This window comes from Drosophila innubila (assembly GCF_004354385.1).
Source record: "Drosophila innubila isolate TH190305 chromosome 2R unlocalized genomic scaffold, UK_Dinn_1.0 1_C_2R, whole genome shotgun sequence".
Taxonomy (NCBI): Eukaryota; Metazoa; Arthropoda; class Insecta; order Diptera; family Drosophilidae; genus Drosophila; species Drosophila innubila.
The window spans coordinates 18,371,902-18,393,839 of NW_022995374.1; the positions used below are offsets into that span (position 1 = coordinate 18,371,902).

Here is a 21,938-nt window from a genome sequence, read left to right on the forward strand (position 1 = left end):
CAAAGCGCACACAGTTAATACTTAGTACCTCGTTTCCCTTTCCGGCTACCAAGCGACCACGACCTAACACAACCGAAAGCTTTTACAACATGCTCTCTTTTTGACAAATAGCATGACAGCAAGAGTAAAAGCTTTGCATGCGGCACACGGCAACAAATTTAGCAGCGAACTGCAACATAGGTAATTAACATGCTATCGCCAGCTGCGTTTGATTTCGCTCAGTGCACAAGTGTGTTCTCTTTGGTCGCATCTACAGCTGTTGAGAGCGAAAGCCTCCTCTAGTGCCAAACGAAGTTTGCCCTACGTTTTCAGTTGTAGTTTACGCGTCGGTCGCAGCACAACGCAGCATACGAACAGGCGGACAAGTGTGTCCAGAGAGCAAGTGTAAAATATCAAAGACAAAGAGAGAGAGAGAGAGCGTGAGAGTCAGGAAGAAAGGCAAAGCGCAGTCAGTGAACATTGACAGTGTTTAGTCTTGTGTTATCAACGGCGGCAAAGTCACGTTGACAGGTAACAGAGTGGAGTGAATGTGGCTAAGCCGGCGGCAAAAAGCCACAAAGACCAAAGTAAATTAACAACTTAAAAGCTACAATATATGATATACTCGTATGAAAGTAATACAAACATGTTTTTGATAAGTGCTTGTCTATATACCTGTAATTGTGTGTAAGCTGTCTGTGTGAGTGTAGTGTAAGAGTGTGTGTGTCTGTGTCTCTTCGCGCCTCTCAACTAACGTTCCGGACAGAGTACACAAAAATTGAGTCTGGTAAGTGTTGTTGTTGGCTTGTGGTTGGAGAGCTGCATGTTAAGCCAATAAAAGGTATTAAAATTAAAAATGGTAAATGAAACGAAACAAAGCGAAATGAAAAGAAAAGAAACGGAAAGAACAGTAGCAGCTAATGGATTTTGTTAGTTTTCATTTTCATGCCTGAAACTCAAAGCGGAAGAAACAACAACAACAAGAACAATAAATTTAAGAACAACAAAATTGAACAAGTAAAGTAAATGAGATGAACAGCAGCTGTCGCTATGAAAATCTCATTTTAATGCCCTATTTATGCAAACAATGCGAATTTACAGTTAATACTTGTTGTGTATGTGTGTGTGTCTGCGTGTGATTGTAAATCTTTTTCATCTTTGGCCATTTCTGAAGCGTAGCACGTAGAACGTAACGCGCCAAAATAACACGAAATTCGTATTTATAAACAAAAGTACTTGCCAGTGTATACACACCTATACAAACACATACACATGCATACTAACAGTTGCCAGCTGAGCTATTTTCACGCCAGATCTGGAGTTTTTCGAATGCCAATAGCTAGAAAAATAGCAATTTATTTCAAATTTTTTCTATTTTTTAAGTCTAAAATTTTTGGAAGTGAATAATTTTAACTCTTTAATTTAAACTCTTGTAAATTTATATCTGCTAAAATGTTGGGGACTCAATTTATTTTGAGTTGATGAATTTAAGTCCTATAAAATAAAGTACGTTCATTTTTATAAACTTAGCCTAAATACAGTCCAAAATACATTTAAATGAAGCTATAAAATCCTAAGAGATAACTGGAACATGCCTGATTATTACTAGAATATATTATATATATACACAAATAGGGTCGGAGTTGCCTTCTTATGTCTGTATCATACCATTGCCTTTTTTTATTGGAAACAGGCTACAAAATCCATGTTGATATAGCTGTTTAGGCTCGAAGAGTTGGCAACACTGCATAATACAACAGGTCAAAATCAAATTCAATTTCGTTTTGGAAATAGCGGCAATGGCCGAACAAATGTATTTTGTTTTTACACATTTTCTTAATTTAAAATAAATTTGCCGCCTGTCGTCGAGACAGCCGCAACGTTGCGTGTGTTGTTGCCACAAATTCAGCCGCTGTTGCTGTTGCTTGCTGCACATGTGGAAATGCTGAAATGTGGTAATTTATTTATACGATTAATGTTATTTTTGGCCTGTGCAGCGGTAAGTAAATTGCACGCAGCGAAATCAGTTCAGAGACTTTACTTTCCCAATATAAATATGTTGTGTATATATGTACATAACTGCGTGTACATATATTTATATTCAAATGTATGTATGTATGTATGTGCATTGTAGAACCTATGACAATGCGTATATATGTAGCTGTGTGTACACACTGCTCGACGACACACTTTCGAAATTCCAAGGAGAACGATGCGTGAGTTGGGGGCTGGGGCAACACTCAGCAGCCAGCAAAGAGAGGGATCAAGAACATGGCGAATAGTTGCCGTTAGGGAATTGATGTGGTAGGAGAAAGAGAGAGAGAGAGGGGAGAGACTAACAAAATTTCAGGTCTAGCTGAGCTTAAAGTGCATGGCCAAAGCACCCACACACACACGCAATACACAATATCCACACATACATACACATATATACCCAAACACACACACATATATCTAAAGCGCGCTTTTGGGCTCCAGATTGAAGCAAGTGCTTTTGTTTTTTACGAGCGCCCAGCAAATAATAGCATTGTTCGCTCTCTACACCATTTTACAACACCATGCACAGAGAGAAAAGCGATAAACTTTACAATAAACAGCAGAAAAATAAACATCTTGAAAAGCAAGTCAAATGTTGTTGCTGGTGTAAATTTATATTCAAATTAAGGAACTTTAAATTAAGTTAATTTTCACATACAAATGCAGCAATTCAATTAAATGATAAGTTAATCATTAATTCAGAAATGAATCATTAATTCATAAGGCCAGCACTTTAGAATTTACACTTTCTCTTCCTTAAGGGTAACTTTTCAGTTTGTGACACGCTTAAGCAGCAGTTGCCTGACTTTAATGGAGCTGTTATTAAACCCAACAGCTTTAAGGCTCTCGCAATTCTCTCAGTGAGCAAACACAGATCCAGTGAAGTTGAAACTGTATTTAGTTAAGCAATAGACACAAGCCTTTTGGGCTAGTCCGCTGGCTAAACTGACCTTTTTGTTAATAACACGCCAGCTTGCGCTCACTAATACCTTCATACTAGGGTGTTTCTTATTTTTCGATTTCAAAATGTCTAGTGTCCGCCCAAAATGTTAATATTCGATATTTGAAAAAATTACAAAAAATTTCAAGCTTCGGAGTTTTCTGAAAATTGGCATCCGATTGTTCCTACGCAGTTCACTCGAAGTGTGAACGTTGACCCCGAATTTGCACCAGTTGCAGGTCAAATTTTCCAAAAAACGGTATAATCGTCTCAGCTACGTTGTATTAAAATTCAGCCCCTAGGTCTTACGGTTTGGGCTCCACAACGAAAAGTTAGTCAGTGAGACCTAAAAAATTTAAATAAAATTTTTCTTCATATAACGAAGGAACACCCTACTCTACACATACATACACTTACAGTGCCTGTCATTTAGTTCCTCACATACTCTCGTACATATCGAGGTAGAATTGTCTGCGGCCAACAATTTGATGTTAACACAGCTGATTGATTTATTGTCTGTTGGCTGGCTACCGCAAACAAAACAGCACAAATATACAAACAAACAGAAAGCGAACAACAAAAACACAACAACACAAATACAAGACAAACACAAACTTCACAAAAAACAAAATGCCAAAAGTCCTCAATAAGCTGGCGTCGCAACGTATGCAGTAAAACATAAAGAAACAAAATACACACACACACACACACAGAGAGTAATAGACATGCAAGCAGAAGGAATGTGTGAGTGAGAGAGTAAATGAGAGAGAGTGAGAAGGAGAGTGTGAGAGAGAGAGAGAGAGAGAGAGAGAAAGAGTCAGTGAAGCGTGCGCTTGTATGCGTGCATGTATTGTCGCCATAATTAACAGCAGTGAAAATGACGGCGACGCCAGCGGCGACAACGCGTACTAGCCGCCATTTTAATTTTACGATAACGGCTTTCACCTACTTGCCTTAAGCATTGTATGCACTCACACACACACACACACACAGATACACATCAAGTAAGAAATATTCTCGCAGTGCGTCAGCAACGTCACCAACGAGTCGGAAATATTTTTACAGCACGTCACCAGCGTTGTTAACAGTTCTGTTTTTACGAGTACATCGAGTGTCAAATGAAATTTTTCTTGGACATTTGCATTTAAATTGGACTCAGTAGTATGGGTATAAAATGTACACTCCCTCGAATTACGCATTCAATTGAATTTGTGACATGCCAACGCGTTTTTTCATTATTAATAATAACAATAATTTTCGAAATTGTTTGCATAATTCAAGTGAATTTGTAGCACGCTTGAATTGATGTCAAATCATTTAGTCAGTAAGGTAAACTCATTTGCAATTGCATCAATTAAGTTTGCCCTTTTGGGTATTCTAGCTATTCATTGGCCGTGTGACACTTTAATGATGCCACGTACATTTACACACACACTCAGACAGATAGACAGACAGTCGTGTCGCAGATACGTGTGCTCGTTAATCCCAAAAGCACACATGTATCCCAGTCCAGGTAATTCATACAATCAAAAGAGAGACAAAGCTACTTAACCAACTTAAATCTATCAATATTCAACGCGCTACACTCGCTTTTATTCCAATAGATTCGTTTTACGATACGCACATAATCCCGCAAGTATATCAATTATGTATCTTTGATACTTTTAATCTAATTATGTTATTCCACAAGCAGCAGCTTTCTTTGTTTGCCCTTAAATTGTTTGAGAATTATATCTGCTTATAGCATTAGATCGTACATTGTGGGTGTCTCTTTTTAAACTTGTTTTTAATATTCATCGTTTTCGTATTTATTTCCCACGCCCGCAGCTGATAAACAAACTTTTCGCTTTGTCTGGAAAATACTGGTCAACATTTAGTATAAACAAAATTTAATTGAAATCCATAGGTAGCTTTTAATGTCGATACCCTGTACGAACAAAAGGGGTCTGCTATGTTAGATGTGAGATAAACAGTTCCAGAAATAAATATCAAACTAAGAAACAATCTTCTAGGGTACTTTTTATTTGGCATACCGAAAATTGTTTATTTGTAAATTATTTTTAGCATATTTAAATTGTTGTTTGTGTTATTATTTTTAATAGTATTGCTTAGTCTTCAAATTGAAACGAATTCACGCTGTTTAAATACATTTGACATTTGTGTGGAAAAATAGGAGATAAAAACATGAAAGAAATATATTTCAAATGTCTATATATCACTGAAAACCACAGGCGTTCGAATTGTTTTAGGCAAATAACAGCAGAATGTTAATACAAACACACATAGATACACATACGGACACACCTGGACTTGTACACACACTAGGGACAAAGATACCGAGAAAATATTTACGCATGATCGAATGCCAGGAAAATGTTATTGCGTGTTAATGCAAGGAAGTATTTCAATTTAAGGGTGAAATGAATATGAAATTAAATTACGTGTGTGCGACAAAAGTACATTACAAATGTAGATAGATGTAAAACGAGGCACAACAGCTGGCTATGAGTGGCGTATACGCAATGTCAGCCTCAAAGTAGGCAACACTTTGCTTGCATTCAATTCGAGTAATGAAAATTATGATAAACTTTTCAGATGAAATATGTATTAGTGTTAGGGAGTGTATAAGTAATTGTTAATGAAACTCATTCAGATTGATTGCTAATTATAATTAATGTAAACGAAAAACAATTTGGCTAATACGTTCTGAACTGCGCTGTTGAGACACATAAATAATCCAAAAACTTTGATTTATTGCAGCAAACAACAAAAATAAACGGCAGCAATAATTAACGACAACAACGAGCCAAAAGAAAACAAAAATAAAATAAACAAAGAAGAAATATATGTTCATATATATTGAAAAGAAAATAAAAAGGAAAAAAGCGCAACAAGAGACCGAGAAAATTACGGCTTAAATGCTTTGGCAATTAAGCCAAAAATTGTTAACAAAATGCGCAATGCATAAAATTAAACAACGAACAACAACAACTATAACAGCAACAGCAACAACAACAATAAGAAAAGGAATAACAACAGCTAAGCAAACATTTAATTTGTGGACGGGCAGGACGGCGACGACAGGTGGCACATTGGGCCCAGCAGCGCCGTCGCCGTCGCATTGAATTAATTTTCGACTTGTGGCACGAGGCAACAGCCGAAAGCAACAACAAAAGCAACAACGACAAAATTAACACAACGGAAATTGTCTACTTAAAAAACAGAAACAGAAACTGAAACCGAAAATTGAAAAGTTGAAACAACTTTACAATAGTTGCCACACGACAAAATCAACGACAACGACAAACTGACAACAAAAGTCGCTTTTTTATTGATTTTATTTACGCCCAATAATAATAACAACAACAATAACAGTTGGCAATGAACAATGGAAAAAGGAAAAACATTACGACTTGCCGCTAAAATAAAACAAAAGAATAAAAGAAAAACAAAACTCGAACGCAATGTGAATAATTTTACTCAAACGTATCACGAAACAAAAAGAAATAAATAGAGAAAAACAATAGAGAATAAAGCGAGCGACAGAGAGAAAAGAAAGAGTTGACGTATAACTCACAATTTCGTTCTACCAACTTTAATAAGACCCCACGATGATTCAAGACAATGCACACACGCACAGCCCATAAAAGTGTGCTATTAAACTAAAAACATATAAATAAATATTAAATAAAAGTCAGTAAACTAGAAAAAACTTAAAAGAAAAACGAAACTCATTCTCAAGTAAAAGTTTAATAAAGTTTAATTGAATGTAATGAAGAGGATTGCAATGCATAATTGGCAAGAATAAACCTAAGCAAGAAGAAAGAAAAAGAACAAGTAGAAGCAGTAGAAGAAGAAGAAGTAGAAACAACAACAGTAGCAAACGACAAAGCAAGACTGATTTTTATGTTTTAGTTAGCTTTATTCTTATAACTAAACCTTCTGGCATTACAAAACGACAACTGACAACGAAACGAATCGAATCGAAACGAAACCAAAACGACCAACGAAGCGGAAACCTTAGGAAATCCGCTTCCAGGACCCAACACAATTATCATCGTTATCCTCGCTCGTCATCATCAGGAGTAACAACAGAAAAGTGAAACTATTGAAGCAATTGAAGCGCAATGTTTGTGTTTATTGCCGTCCTGTTGGTCAATAGCTGTCTAGCTGGTGAGTATATATTGACACGACAAGACATCCGATATATGTACCCATTCATATACTATATGAACATTAATATGTGTACATATATACCAGGGACCTTAGCGCTTAAAATTCTACAAATTTACATTTAAAATTGTTTGCTAATATTTATCCCAAAAATAAATAATTACTTTTATTTTTTGATTTGAATAAAAAAGTTAAAACAAATTCAACTTCAATTAAAAATGTAAAGAATAACTTTGCTTATGAAAAAGTGTCAATGAAAAAAAGTTTGGAAAAACGAATTATGATGAGAAAAAAATTAAAATGTCAATTTTTGATGCAGAATTAAAATAGAGGCCAAATATGAAAGTTTGAAATTTTGTAGTTTATATAATAAACATGTTAAAAATAAAAGTTTATTCTGTTTCCGGGATAGCTCATCCAAATTTAATTATTTTTAAGATTATCCCATTCATTAGTACCAATTTTTTAATTTACAATTTTTTTTAATTCACTTTTTATGTTTTAAGGCACCATTCCTGCCACACCGGAGAACATCACAGTCACCTTTTTAACGCCCACCGCGGTGCGTGTGTCGTGGCAAACGCAGATCGATTTAAAAGCGCATCCCATTGAGAAATACATTGTGACTTATAAGCCCACAGATGACAGGTAGGTACCTACGACTCCTACAAATGAAGCCTATTCCTTATACCTAATCACCTCAATACTCAATGCACTGTTCAAAATGTAGCTGCAATTATGCATAAAGTCGTCGCTGTTTGGCTGTGTGAGTGTGTGTGTGATTGTGTGAGGGTGTGTGTGCTGACCATGAGCTAAATAACGCCTTAAAGTAAACGGCAGCTGGAGGCGGGGTGAGGCGGGCTTACAGCCACAATAGCAAATACAAAGTTGAAGCCAAAATGACCGCGACTATGGTAAAAACCGAAAAAGAGAAACAAAAACAAGCACAGCGTGTACTTGAAGTTTTCAAAGTTGCTCTACACTGAACGGAAACTTTTTAGTGCATGTAAATAAAATAAAAATTTCATAAAGTAAATGGCATGTAATGAAAATATTTTAATTATTCATAGATATTGGAACAAAAATTAACAAAAATAGAAAAGGAATGAAAAATATCAAGAATTTTGACTAGGACCTTGGTTAAATTCTATACAAAAGAAATAACATATTTAGATCTTTAAAGCCTTTTAAATTATTGAAAAAAATATCTTGTATCTTTTTAACAAGTCTCACTTAATATTTTTTTACAGTTTCCAAATCAAACTAATATTAAATATATTCAAGGGTTTTCCAATCGAAAAGCAACCAACCATATATTTCTGACAGTTACTTAAATTTAATGAATATTAAATTTATGTTGAATAAATTTAATAAATTTTGTTAGCCTTAAAAATTTGTGGTTTTTTTCTCAGTGTATTGCACTGCTCGCAGGAACAAAGCGTATAAACTGCTGCATAACACAAGGAAGTAAGAACAAAGGGGAGATAAGGAAGAAGAGAGAGAGAGAAGGGGGAACAAAACATGCTTGTAATTGTAATATTTCAGTTGGGCGTGAAGCCATTCCATGCAGTTTCTCCACCTTCCCCCTCTTTATCTCTCTACCTCTCTCTCCACCTTCCCCCTCTTTATCTCTCACCGCCAAGTCTCCTGCAATGCGAATGCGATTTCTCTCGTCTAGGAAAAGAAAGTAAAAGGAAATGGGAAAGTGGCGTTGCATATTTCGAGTTGGACTATAGAAAACGACTACAAACTAAGGACTTCCGCTTTTGGCTTTTGGATTTTTTTCTTTTTCTTGCTTTGCTTTTCTTGGCGAGACGCGAGACGTCATTTTGAAGGACATTGGAATGCCGTGTAATAAGTTAAGTGCTCGGCTTTTGTGACTTTGTGACTTTCTTTCAGACTACTGCACTGCCATCCGGTAAAATGCTGCTGTGTTCCAATTGTTGTAGTTATAGTATAGTGGTTATTATAGTTTTTTTTGTGGTCAAGGTGTTTTCAATTTTAATAGCAGGTGTTTGTGTGTATGTGTGTGTGTGTGTGTGTCAAAGTTTGACTGCATGCGCGTGTTTGTCTTTTAGTGAAATTCCCATTGTGTTTGTTTCATAAAGTTCACGCCTATATCAAAATTTTATTACGTTCTGTTGGTTGTTTAGTTTTATTTTTCTTTTTTTTTTGTAGTATTTTTTTTTTCATTTCATTCTTTTATTCGTTTGCCCGCCATTATTTATAAGTCGACATTCAGTTTGTTTTTTAATTTTTGTGTTTCTTTACTATCGATTTTTTAGTCCAAGCACTCATTACGGAGTGGAGGTGGTTATTGAGGGGTAGATGGAAAGTGTGTACACCCAACTCAACCATGTACGAGTATCTTCCAGCCGTTTTTCGAGTAAAATTGTGACGTTGAATAATGTATGATTAGTACATAGACACGTTGACGATGACTCGCTGACTCGGTCTATAAAATAAAACCCCAAAGGGGGACATAGCCAACAGAACAGACAACAGAACAATACACACATACATTTATATATATAGTCGCAACTAGCACTCGAATAGTTATATATGGAGAGTACCGACTAAACACGCCCTACACTGAAATTACATATCCTCGATCTGCATACATTTCTAATGGATTTACAAATGATTGAAGTAGTAAACGAGTTCCACCGTCATCAATAACAATAATCATAATAATTAATAACAATTAAAGTCCATTCAGACAGCTGTAAAGCACTTGGGAAATTTTCAATCAATATGAATTATGTATTTAGATTAAATTGTGCTGAAAGGGCACTTAACATTCGAGTACTTGTAGAAGTACTCGTACCCTCTCTCGTACTCGTAACCACAATTATTTTTGCTCTCAATTTTTCAGCATTACCTTGTCTTGTCTGCGGTATTTACATATTTGAAGCATTATCCTGTCAGATGTATAATTGAATACGAAAGGCCACGAGTCAAGGACCACTTAAATGGGCTACACATTTTTTCTCTTTTTCCCTCTCTCTACTCTATTTCTGATTGCTGTCTCAATCGCCAAATTAATTTAAATTTTGGGTTTTTACCCAATTTGCAACGAAACTCCGTTTATAAAGCATTATATAGCCATTCCATTGATGGTCAGGAAAATTAATAAAGAGGGAGAGAGATTAAAAACTGTCTATTTTTTGAAGAGTGAAGCAGAAATATTGTGAAATTTTAAGTTTATGATTTAATTTGGCTTCAGCTTTCAAACGCTTTGTAAATTGGCCTTAATAAGGAAGATTGTTAAACAGTCGATGCTAAGGCAAAAGCAACACGAATTTTAAGTTAAGCTAAATATTTTTAAATTCATTAAACACTGTTAGATTTTCCGCAGACCTCGACCTAGGACTTATTTAGAGTAAAAGCAAATTAATATTAAATTAAATGCATGTTATTTTTTCAGCAATGTTCCCTAAACCTCAGCTACGTGCATCTTTGCAATTTACTGCAATTTAAGTACACGAATTTTTGTCCAGTATACCAACCAACAACTTGTGAGTCCATATTCACAATACTTAAAAGGTCAAATTATTTGCCTATTCTCTATTTCCCTGATTCTGATTCTATTTTGGCGAATCTTTAAATTTGGAATCATATTTCTTACTACTCCAACTCGTTCTCTCTATCCATTTTCCCCATCCATTTGTCTGCTTGAGTTTATCTCTGTATCATATTTATTAGCTTTACTTGAACTATTTAAACTGAACTTAATCATAAGTTTTTAATCGTGGCAATAAAGCAAGTAAATGTGTTGTCAAAAGTTTGTGGCATAGACAAAAGTTGCAACTTATGTCAAAACAATATGTGTATGCAGATGAGTGTGTGTGTGTGTGTGTGTGTAGGTGTATGCGTGTGCACATGACATCAAAATATTGCCATAACTTTTCATTCTATCGCGTAAATGTAACTATATCTGTATATGTATATGTTAAACCTTCCAAATATGTACGTCAACTGACAGAAATTTTTTTGGAAAAAATGGAAAATTTGTGAGCTTACGTGTGTGCTCGGTATGTGACCAGAAGCCAAAAAAAAAGCCAAAAGCCCCACAATGTCCATCATAAGTTATTAAATTTACGAAGCAAAATTTTATCCACTAACTGCACCTACACATATACCTACATACAGAGCTCTGTGTATATATGAGTGTGTCTGTATTTAGGTTGAATTTTCAATTTAGAGTTTGAGTAATGGACAAATTTTTAAAAGGTCCAATTGAAAGTCAGCTTGTTAGCTGATTGTTTATTCAACAGAGCCGGAAATCCACTGAGCTGCAAACTAACAAAGAAAAAATAAAATAAGAATTAAAGGGGTCTTGGCGGAAGCATTTTTGGGCGTGGCAACCACGAAAGTTAGAGTTGGGAGTTGTGCAAAAGCACAAAAATCAAATACGACCAAGAAATTTTGTAAGCGAATTTTGAATTGAGCATTAAGCATGAAATGTTCTGACCCTGTACGTATAAAATACAAAAGGTTAACTAAGTTTGTCGAAAGATAAATTGAGGCATGGAAATGCTTTGCTTCGCGGGAATCTTACCTTGTAAAGATGTTATGTTTTTTATAAAATGTTGTACATTAACTGTACACTAATTAAAAACAACCGGTTCTTAAAATTTATAATATTGATTTTAGAAATTGTTTAGCTAATCTTTTCTTAAATAAAACAACTTAAAGATAAAAATGCAAAGAAGATAATGTTACAGCTTAGATATTTTTGCTTATTTGGTTCTTGATGCACTTTTAAGATGAAAGGCTTAAAATTAATATTTTTATCACAAAACTAGGCACTTTTGTTAAAAAAATGCAACTAAATAAAAGAGTTTTGTATTAACATGTGTGCAAATAAGTTTTTGGGATACTGGGTATCTCACAGTCGAGCACACTGTTTGTAGCGCTCTTACTTATCTCATCTGCTCGCTCCTTAACTGTGTTTGCATTGTGCACATATGAGAACTCAATTCCCTTGCGCTAAATTCATCTGCATATATAATGCCAATACTGCTCCCTCTCTCCCACATCCCTCCTCTCTTTCTGCGAGTTGGAAAGGCCAGAAAGCCAACCCAGAGACCAGAAGCCAGCGAATCCGTCGAACCACAAACGGATGGCGTGCGTGCAAATTGCGGGTAGTGGCAAATGTTTGGCAAATGAATGGGCCGCCAGTGAATGGTACAGTGAATACTCGGCATTCGTGGCCGTCATTGCATTTGATTTGCCCCCCGGCGGCATTTGTTGTTAACTTTAATAAGCCGAAACTTCGGACGTTGCAACGTTGTCACATGTGTTGCTTCTTGGCTTTATTCAGCTGTTTAGCTGTGTTAACTGTTTGCCTTTTGGCCTGTTCCAAAGTTTACATAAAACGGCACTTAAGGACTGCATGGGGCATATTAGTTATGTACAAGCATTCTGGCTATTATTTATTTAATGTACATGAACAAGTTTTTGTTAGGGAAATTTTGAAGAGTTTATCTGCAAAGAAAATTGAATCTAAAGAAATCTTTTGAGCAGCTAAAAAAGACGCTTGGTAAACTGAGATATACTGGTACTGGTGTAATCTAACCTTTAAAGCTTTTGAACCAACTGTACTTGACTACCTCCATCCCCAACCCTTAGCAGCCTGTAATTAAAATACCCCTTCATATGCCTCAAACTCGTATAATTAGTTAAATTATAATTACATTCAAATTAAACCTTAAATTTCTGTAACTATTGAGACTCTTAATTGTTATTCGTGACACGTAAGAACGAATAATTGATGGGATAAAGTACGGTATAATAATTTATGTACAGCTGTTTGTGGGGACTAAATATTTTATAAGAAATTTCCTACTTAGAAGGTAGAGTAGAGTAGAGCGTAGAGTATTCCGCTTACTTGTTTAACATTTTATAAAAGTCATTACATTTTACAGGGTATTTGTTAGTCGTGTCGTGCTTATCTATTTGCTCACTTGGCGCTATTTTGTTGCTTTGTTGTTATGGCTGCGAGCTTATGTTTTGTATCTGCTGTTGCGCCTGTTCGACGATTCCATTGGGGGTCATTGTGGCGTCGTGGACTTTATATATGTATCTGTATGTGAATAAGTGTGTTTGAATGTAACTATAGCTTGTGTATGAATAATGAATCATTTGTCAGGCTGTTGTGTAGCACGGACATTGCTGTAACTGTAACAAGAGACATTGCACAGTGACAGGCAAAAGTCTATGGAACAGCGTTGGCTAAATTTCAAGATATTATAATTTCATTAAAAATTAATCTACAAAAGAAAAATAAATCAACATGTTAAAATATAATGCAAAAATACTATTTGTAAGAAAGATGTCCATATTCCAGTGCTAGCAAAATTATAAAATACTTTTATTAAAGAAAAGATTGAAATGGTATAAAAGCTAAAACTAAGTTTAGAGGTTTCTCAATAAAATATGCTAAAAATATATTTAAAAAATATTAATCATTTTAAAATCGCTACTTAAACTTTTGAAACATTGTCTCAATGATTACAATGAATTTTCCAGTACAAAAATGTTATTTCCCCAATTAAAATTAAAATATTGTAAAATCTCAATTTTAAGTGCAAATGCGTAATATACATTCTAGCGATTTCTATTTGACATACTTAGTAATAGCAAAGTCTAGCTATAAAAAAGCTAAAATGGCAACAATGCCAGGAGCAACACAGCCTACACACGCACTTGTAAGCTCACACTCACACACACCCGCACACACAATCTATATAGAGCATATATACTCTGGGTAACATGAGCTCAATTGGTAAAATCTAGGACATGTTTGGGTAACTGCCCGGCAAAGTGACAAAGTGAAATATTGGGCCCATGCTGTAATTACTAACTCCACTCTAGTCTCATATTTCACACGATTTCTGCTATTCTCTTTCTGTGTTCCAACTACGACTATTTATTGTAGTTTCTGCAATTAGCTACACACACATCACACACACACACACACACACACTGTCACATTTAGTTGTCGTTCGAGAGTGGTAATTGAATTAATTTAAGTTACAGGATTGTACAGGATGTGGCCGGCAGCAGCGAGGCCATTGTCCTGGATCGTCTGCTGCCCAGCACACAGTATTCCCTAACTGTCACAGCCATTTGGATGGGCAAAAAGTATCGCAGTGGCGGGCAGATCAAGTTTCGCACCTTGGGTAAGTCAACAACCAATAATTTATTAAGTTACTCTCCTCCTCCATCTGCTCAATTCTCTGTTTGTTTATTCAATCCACATCCAATTGCAGATTTACCCAAGAACACATCACAGCAGGACTTTCCGCCGGGCATCTATGGACGTAATGGCTCCGGCAATGGCAGCATCTTTGGTGACGATGTCACTTCCACGGCGACCAATACTCTCACACACAGCACAACGCGAGAGTTGCCAACGGTAAGAAAATCTATAAATCGATGAATATATAATAAGAAAGATACTGAGATAGATAGAAAGATGGATGGATATATAGATAGATATAGTTAGTTATTGTATTCTTGAGAGATTGCAATTAGGAATGAAGTAATGATTGAAATCAAAAATCAATAACAATCAATTTGAAATCATCCGGTCCCCAAAAATAGCAGGATTCAAGAAATTCTACACAAAAGACAAAAATCATTTCTGCTAGTTTTATTTTTGTTCAATTAAGGATACAATGAAAACAACTCTATTTTAATACTGTCAAAGAAGACTTAAATATATGATCTTACTAAAAAAATCTTTCAGATTACTGAAAATAATAGTGTTTAAATCAAGTATTTTGTAATTTAGTTCAATTTATTACAACTCTGATAGAGCTACAATAAAATTGCGAGCTTAAATCAAGGTCTAGTGTTATTTATAACATCGATTGACTGGTTAGAGTAAATAACCTACTTAACTAAAAATAAAAGGCTCCCTCTCTCTAAATCCCTTGATAGATACGTGGCGTCGAGATTGGCATTGTACTTATCGTACTGATGGTTTGGGCCGGTGCCATAGCGTTGTTCTTCAACCGATGGGGCAAGATACGAATGCTGTTGCCGTACCAGCCGGATTACAAGCACGAGCAGCTGAAGGTGCCCGGGACGGGAGTGTGCAGTGCCAGCGGCTGCAATGGTCAGCACTCGCATCAGGTATGCATTTTACACAGCAATTTCTGTGGGGAGCTAGATGGAGCGCAACAGGATGGGACTAGCGGGAATTGGGTGGGAGTTTTAAGTAATTCTCGTATGAGCGCGTATAAAACTTACCTATGTTTCCTGTTTTTGTTATGCTTTATTTATAGAACCTACACCCCGATTTCTTTGTCAAGGTATTCAAAATATTTCATTTCTCAATTAATTACTGCATACGAACAATATTTTTGCAATTAATTAGCTTTGCATCAAGTCAAGTAAATACTATTTAAGTATAAATAATTTTAAAATATGTACTTACAAAAACGTGCACACTTTACTTTACTCTAGTGCACAAGGAACCGCCCGCTCGTCCCCCCTCTCATTTAAATGTTCTTCTCAAAAATACATAATCCAAGAAAATTGAGATTGCTTCTTCTGTATATTTTCTATTTTCCTCTTGTATGATTGTAGCGCTTAATGAATGCATTTTACAGGAAGTTAATTGCAGAATCCGCAAAGAAAACCTTTTGAGAAATTTGAAAATCGTTATGTTTATATCGAGAAACTCTTGAGAAATGAGAAGTACAACTAGCAACTGAAGAATTCCCTTGTCTGTTTAAGAAATTCTCAAAACCTAGCTAGCCAGAATTACTTACTTAAAATAAGGATTGGCAATCAAACATAATTTCTGCTTTTAATTTCTCTATTTTTTATTTGCTAAATAAATTATGAAGCTTCTGCTCTTTTTACATTGTTTTCTTTTCTTTATACTATTTTGTAGAATTAATAGTTGAATGATGATTGTACTATTTCAAAATCGCATCCTTCACGTTCTTTTAAATGGTACCGTCACTTCGGTAGTCCGAAGATGTTTTTAATCTTATTCTTAGATACATTCGTGTTTCAACTTTTTTCAATTCAACTTCCATTTATATAGACACCATTAGAAGTGCACCCAGGCGGTTTACCTTATGTATCTGATCTATAGATTCATAGATCTATATGATTAATGCTTAATGTATGCGAACATGGAAACACTTTATTCAAGTGTCACCAGTTTGCATTTTCTTTATACAGTCAATCTGATAATTGTTTTGACAAAATCAAAATTTCACATAATTAATTTTGGAAATTAAAATCTTTTCGTGGTTTCTGTTTTACACCATATTTATTATAGTTTTTTAATAAATTTAAAAAGGAAAAAAGAAAGATATGGAAACTTGCATTTGTTTCAAATTTATTTAACTAAAAAAACTTTATTCTAAATTTTAAATAAATCAAGAAAGGAGTTTTAAATTTTTAATTTAGTCAAAACAATTACTTGATAAACTGTATGTTTATAATACTCATAATTAGTTAGTGGTTTTGGTTTTGAGCTTTTGTGGAGCTTTGTTGAGGTGCGAGCTTTCAATAAAATCATTGACAACGTTTCCTTAATTCCACCTATACCAATCCACTTGGCTCACTCTCGCCTGCTGCTGCTGCTGCCGCTCTCTCTCTTTCTCTCTCTTTCTCTGTTTCTTTCTCTCTTTTATTGAATTACTCGATGACTTGGTATCGATGTTAATATCGATACCGTTCAGTGTTTGCCCCGCTGCGAGGGTTGCGGAATCTTCGATCGTTGCTTTCAGTATCCGCGCAGGGAGCTGGAACGCGACTGCGGCTGTCAGTTTGCGCTGCTGCACAAGGCGGATGTGGAGAGCTAGCAACCAGTGCATCGCGATACGGCTGCCCAGAGTGTTGCCGTTAATCACTCCCATGGCACTCCCATCAACACCTATGTGCGGGGACCTAGTGTCGACAATCAGTCCATTGTGGGCACCAATGTCCTGGAGCATGTGGATAGCATAGACAGTGCAGTGCTTGGTAGGGATGCGGATACAGATACGGATGCGGATGCGATCAGAGAGAATCGCTGCCAGGCAGCAGCTGAGGATCAGCAGTTGTTGCAGCGGGAGGTGGTACCAGTGGTACCACCACCACCTCCACCGTCACAGCGTCTGCTGCCGCTCTCAATCAACAGCCATGGAAAGCAGCGACGCTTTGCGCAACAGCGCAGCATACTGAAGAACTCGCAAGAGCGTTCCTTCGTGGAGGAGAACGAGGTGCTCGAGGCCAAAAAGCAGTTGATATTGCGACGGCGTCGCCTGTTCAGCCATTACCGGCAGTACGATCAGTGGCGACGGCGACAGTTTAGCTATGATCCCAGCTACTTTCGCCCGCCTCCGCTGCCGTCTAGACCGCTGGCATACGCTGATTACGGCGCACCTGGCATGGGCACTGCCGGCGTCGGCATCAACGTTGGCGGAATCGAAATGGGAATGGGAGCGGGAAATGGAAACGGAATCAATTCCTATGCCAATGCCGGTCGTCGGCGTCGACAGTACCGGCGTCAGTATTCGTGCGCCGATCGCAGTCGCGATGGATCGCGCGAGAGTCGCGGCTCCTCGTCGATGCAGCTGCAGAAATACCACAGCATGGTTGCCAGCGACACCATACACACCGAATCCTCAGTGCTCAATCCCAGCAACTACAGTGAACCGGCCAGCGTAAGTGGTTTTTCGAGATTCGAAGTTCGACAATCGAAATGCGAAATCGAAGCCGAAACCGAAACATTTCGTCTGCTCGTTCGATCGTTCATTCGTTCGATTCGCTCGCTTATCGTTATCGATAATTGCACCATCGCCATGCACTTTGTGTTGAACTTGGGCACTTTAATCGTTTATCGTTAACCGTTTCAAGTGTACCGTTTACCATTTACCATTTTGATCGTTCGCCGTTTTTGCAGCGTTGAGAGCACAAAATATAAAAAGCACCCCACTGTATGGTGTTATTAGTGACAAGGTGACGTATTCGAATAAATTCTCAATTCGACAGTATGAAAAAAAAGAAAGCGAAAAGAGCACAGCTGTGGAGACTTACTTTACCTTGTAAGTAAATTCACCTTTCCCCACACCAGGGTGAAATTATTAGCAAGGTAATGCACTTATTCACCATAGCCTCTGCCTTGGGTGCTTATTTTGTTCAGTAAGGCCTCAAATACAACACAATAAAGTTTTGGCCAGAAGAGTATTAAGTATTTTCAGTAGAGTGTAGAAAATAGAGCTAGATAGAACGGTTAGTGCTTAGTAGAGTTAGGTAGAGTAATGTAAACATCTTGTAGAGCTCTACAGTAGAGCATTTTGATACGTCTACTATAGAATTTTCTCTACAAATTTGTACTTTATAGACGTTAAGCTTCTCTGCAGTCTAAACACAATCGGTAGAGCTCTACACTTTATTCTGTACACTCTACTGAAAATAAATCTATAGTGAATTTGAGGCTTAAGGCAGCTTTAATAAGAGAAGGGTATGAAAGAATATTTATGTATATTATCCCTTTGTATACGTCACCTTGTTTATAATTTCACCATGTTCCACATTTCTACACCCCACACACCGAAACGTAACACCCTGTATAGTTAATGGGATAGAGGTTGACTTCTGTCATTCTTGACCTACGCTTCACAAAAGCACAGCAAAAACAGCTAAATAATAAATATAAAAAAAACCACAGCCGCAAATTCTGGACATATCAAAACAAATACAAACACCAACAAAAATCCGCACTCTGTTTTCGTATCGCTTTGTAGAGAATCTTGTGCAGCTTTCGCTTTGTTCTTGTTCCTGTTCTTGAGCTTTCTTCCATAGAGCTTTGTAATCGTTGTGGGATCTATAGGGTTCCAAATCTAATAATGTACAAATTCTTTGTGTGTGTGTGTGTGTTTGTATGAGTGAGTGTAATCGTCTGACATTTCTACCACCACCTCTACGTGGCTCTTCTCTCTCTTTATCTGTTTTTTTCTCTTCCCTCTCTCTATTTCAATTTTAATATTACAATGAGATTACAGTTCGACAGCAGTGATTGTGGCGGCACCTTTGCTCACCCACCGTTGCACTGCAATAGCCGTGTAAGAGAAACCATCCAAGATTTCAATATTATCCGTTTTGTCAATTCTCTGCTAATGCTCTCTGTCTTGCAGCACATCCACATGTTGGCCGAGGAGCGCTCCACGTCGATATCGGAGCGTTGCACGCGCAGTCGCATCAACTCGGCCATATTCGTATCGTCCGAGGGCCGAGGATTCGATTCCATCGAGTTCCTGCGACGCCACGGCTCACAGAGTGTTCTCTGCCGCAAGGCCAAGAGTGCGGAGAATATCACGGACAATGGACGCAGGGTAAGCTCTTCCTTTATTTTACCAAACAACTATATCAAAGAATGTATATCTCGGAAACCTTATAATTTTTTTCCAAAACTTTGATCCCTTATAACTTCATGAAAACTTAACCGATTTCCACACGGAATGTCATTTTGATCATGATTTGGCCTCAAAATTTAGACTTCATTTAAATTTCATTCATTTTTTTCGAACACTCCACTTTTTAATACTTACCACTTGACAAAACAGGAATACCCTCTGTAAGGGTATTCAAATATTTTAAATACTTTCTGACTAAATGTTGTGGAACTTGCGCCTTTTTAGAAGAGCTTGCGACCTTGGCGCACCGATGATGACTCCCTGCAGCAGCAGCAGCAACAGAACTCCTCCCAGGACATTGAACTAAAGGAATGTGGCAACAACGCCGGAGAATTGCTTACGTTACCCGTGCTCCACGACGCCAAGCAATCGCAGACAGCTGTGACCAGTTTGTTGGCACGTTCATCAGCGATTACCACGGCCAATGTCATAGTGGGCAGCATTTCATTGGAGGCACCACCGCCGTATATGCAGGACGATGACACTCACTCCATATCGGCGTTGATTCACAGTGATGCCTCTGCCATTGTGCACGACTCACAGGATTCGGCGGAGACGGTCGAGGAACTGGTTCATGTTCCTCTTTTGGCCAGTGCAACAGCAACGGCATCTGTTTCCGGCGCCTCCACGCCCAGCATTGCCATTGAGGCAAAGCCACGTGTCCTGGTGCATCAACGATCATCGACAGCTTCATCATCGCCGCACAACAGCCCCAAAAATATGGGACTGGGTCTGAAGATAGTCAAGCCCAAGATTAGTGCCGTGCCAATGGTGTCCGTGTCCGGTCCATCGCCGCCAATTGAGAAGCCGCCGCTGGCGGAATGTTTGTAACAAATGGCAGCCGAAACATTTATCTAAAGCGCGCTCACACAAGGCAACTGGACACCCAGACCTAGACCTAGACCCACAACCGGATTAGCACCAAGCACACACACACAATCATAGAACTCCCAAAGCACCCCACATAATCCCTTCCCCAGATTTATATGAAAGGTGGTTAGAAGTATGCCAGCTGCTCAAATAAGTGTTTCGGTGAAGCTATGCGAGAAGGAATTCTACTCAGCAGGAAGTAGAAAAGTAGAACTAAAGTTAAGAGTAAGAATATGAGTAGAAGTAGGAATAGAATTAGAATTAGGAGTAGTTATTGTACCAAAAAAGGTCAACGCCATGCAAGAAAGCTTTGTATATTCAACAACGACTGAAGTATACACATACGAACATAAACCTATTAAACGTTTAAAAGGCGTATGTAAATATATATACACACACAACTGATAAATCAGCTTTAACGACAAACAAACAAGTAAACTATCAGGCTTTAATATAATGATGAATTTCTGGTCATTGAAAAGACCAAACATACTGTTGAACAAGTTATTCTCGTTATTGTTCTCCTATTTATATATATATCTATAACATTTACCACTTATATATATGATGAATATACATATATACTTAGTTATAGCCAAAACTAGGGCATCACACATATTTATACACCACTCTAGGTACTTACACATATATATTTTCAATGATAGCCTCTGATTAGATGAGATCCTTTGAAATACACCCATATACTATAGCTTATAGGCACAAAATCCGAATGTTGCTTATAAAGGCAAACATATCAATTACCCACGACCAAAAACGAAACGTTAAAACTGTAAACTAGTCTGTAAATTTAATTCCTACATATGATATTGTAATTCTTGTCAAATAAGAAAGTGCCCAGGATGAGTTCTAAGTGTTTTTAAAAAACTACTTGTACTTGTACGTTTTCATGTAGCTTGTAATTTTAAAAATATGATATATACCAACTCATGATGTATCCTTGTAGTGTTTAAGCATGCATTTTAAAAGAACAGTTTCACTTGATGTACCTTTATTTACTACATACAAGTACTTGGGTATATAAATTCTTCTATAATAGTGAATATACATTAAAAATTATAAATAGAACTGATGGCAGAACACAGAAATCATTTGCTCTCTCCTTTAGGTAGTCTTTATATTTTAGTTATGTTACTTAAATTATCAGAGCAATACTTGCTTATATATATTCCCCAACTATATCTGTCTATATACCAATACAATTAACATACAAATGTATCTACAAATCAGTTAAATCTTATGTAAATACACCCGCACTTGTACCTACGGTTAATACAAACTCTTGTCCCGCTATCAACACAGACTCCATAACTAAAAAAAAACCTATGAATATACCATTTGAATGGCACACGAGATGTTGTTATTAAGGAATTGTCAATTTTGTGGTCCAAAGCTACAATAAAACACCATTAAAATGGGTCAAAAGTAAGCTTAACTAAGTAATATTTAGTTTATGTTCAATTCGCTAAAAATATATGTGGATGTGTATT

General features: G+C 36.9%; 1 protein-coding gene across 2 annotated transcripts; it reads left to right on the top strand.

Annotated features, from left to right (window-relative positions):
- The first annotated feature begins 313 nt into the window (after positions 1–313).
- Positions 314–21,770, top strand: LOC117785114. Of its 2 annotated transcripts, none has more exons than XM_034623017.1 (8): positions 314–766; positions 5,717–7,129; positions 7,636–7,777; positions 14,168–14,316; positions 14,407–14,552; positions 15,080–15,274; positions 19,282–19,479; positions 19,786–21,770. In XM_034623017.1, exons 2-8 carry the CDS (start codon positions 7,084–7,086, stop codon positions 20,389–20,391), a joined length of 1,482 nt encoding a protein of 493 aa, XP_034478908.1. In that variant the 5' UTR covers positions 314–766; positions 5,717–7,083; the 3' UTR covers positions 20,392–21,770. The 2 variants fall into 2 exon arrangements, with proteins under 2 accessions (XP_034478908.1, XP_034478909.1); XM_034623018.1 differs by having other exon boundaries at positions 14,174–14,316.
- The last annotated feature ends 168 nt before the right edge of the window (positions 21,771–21,938 follow it).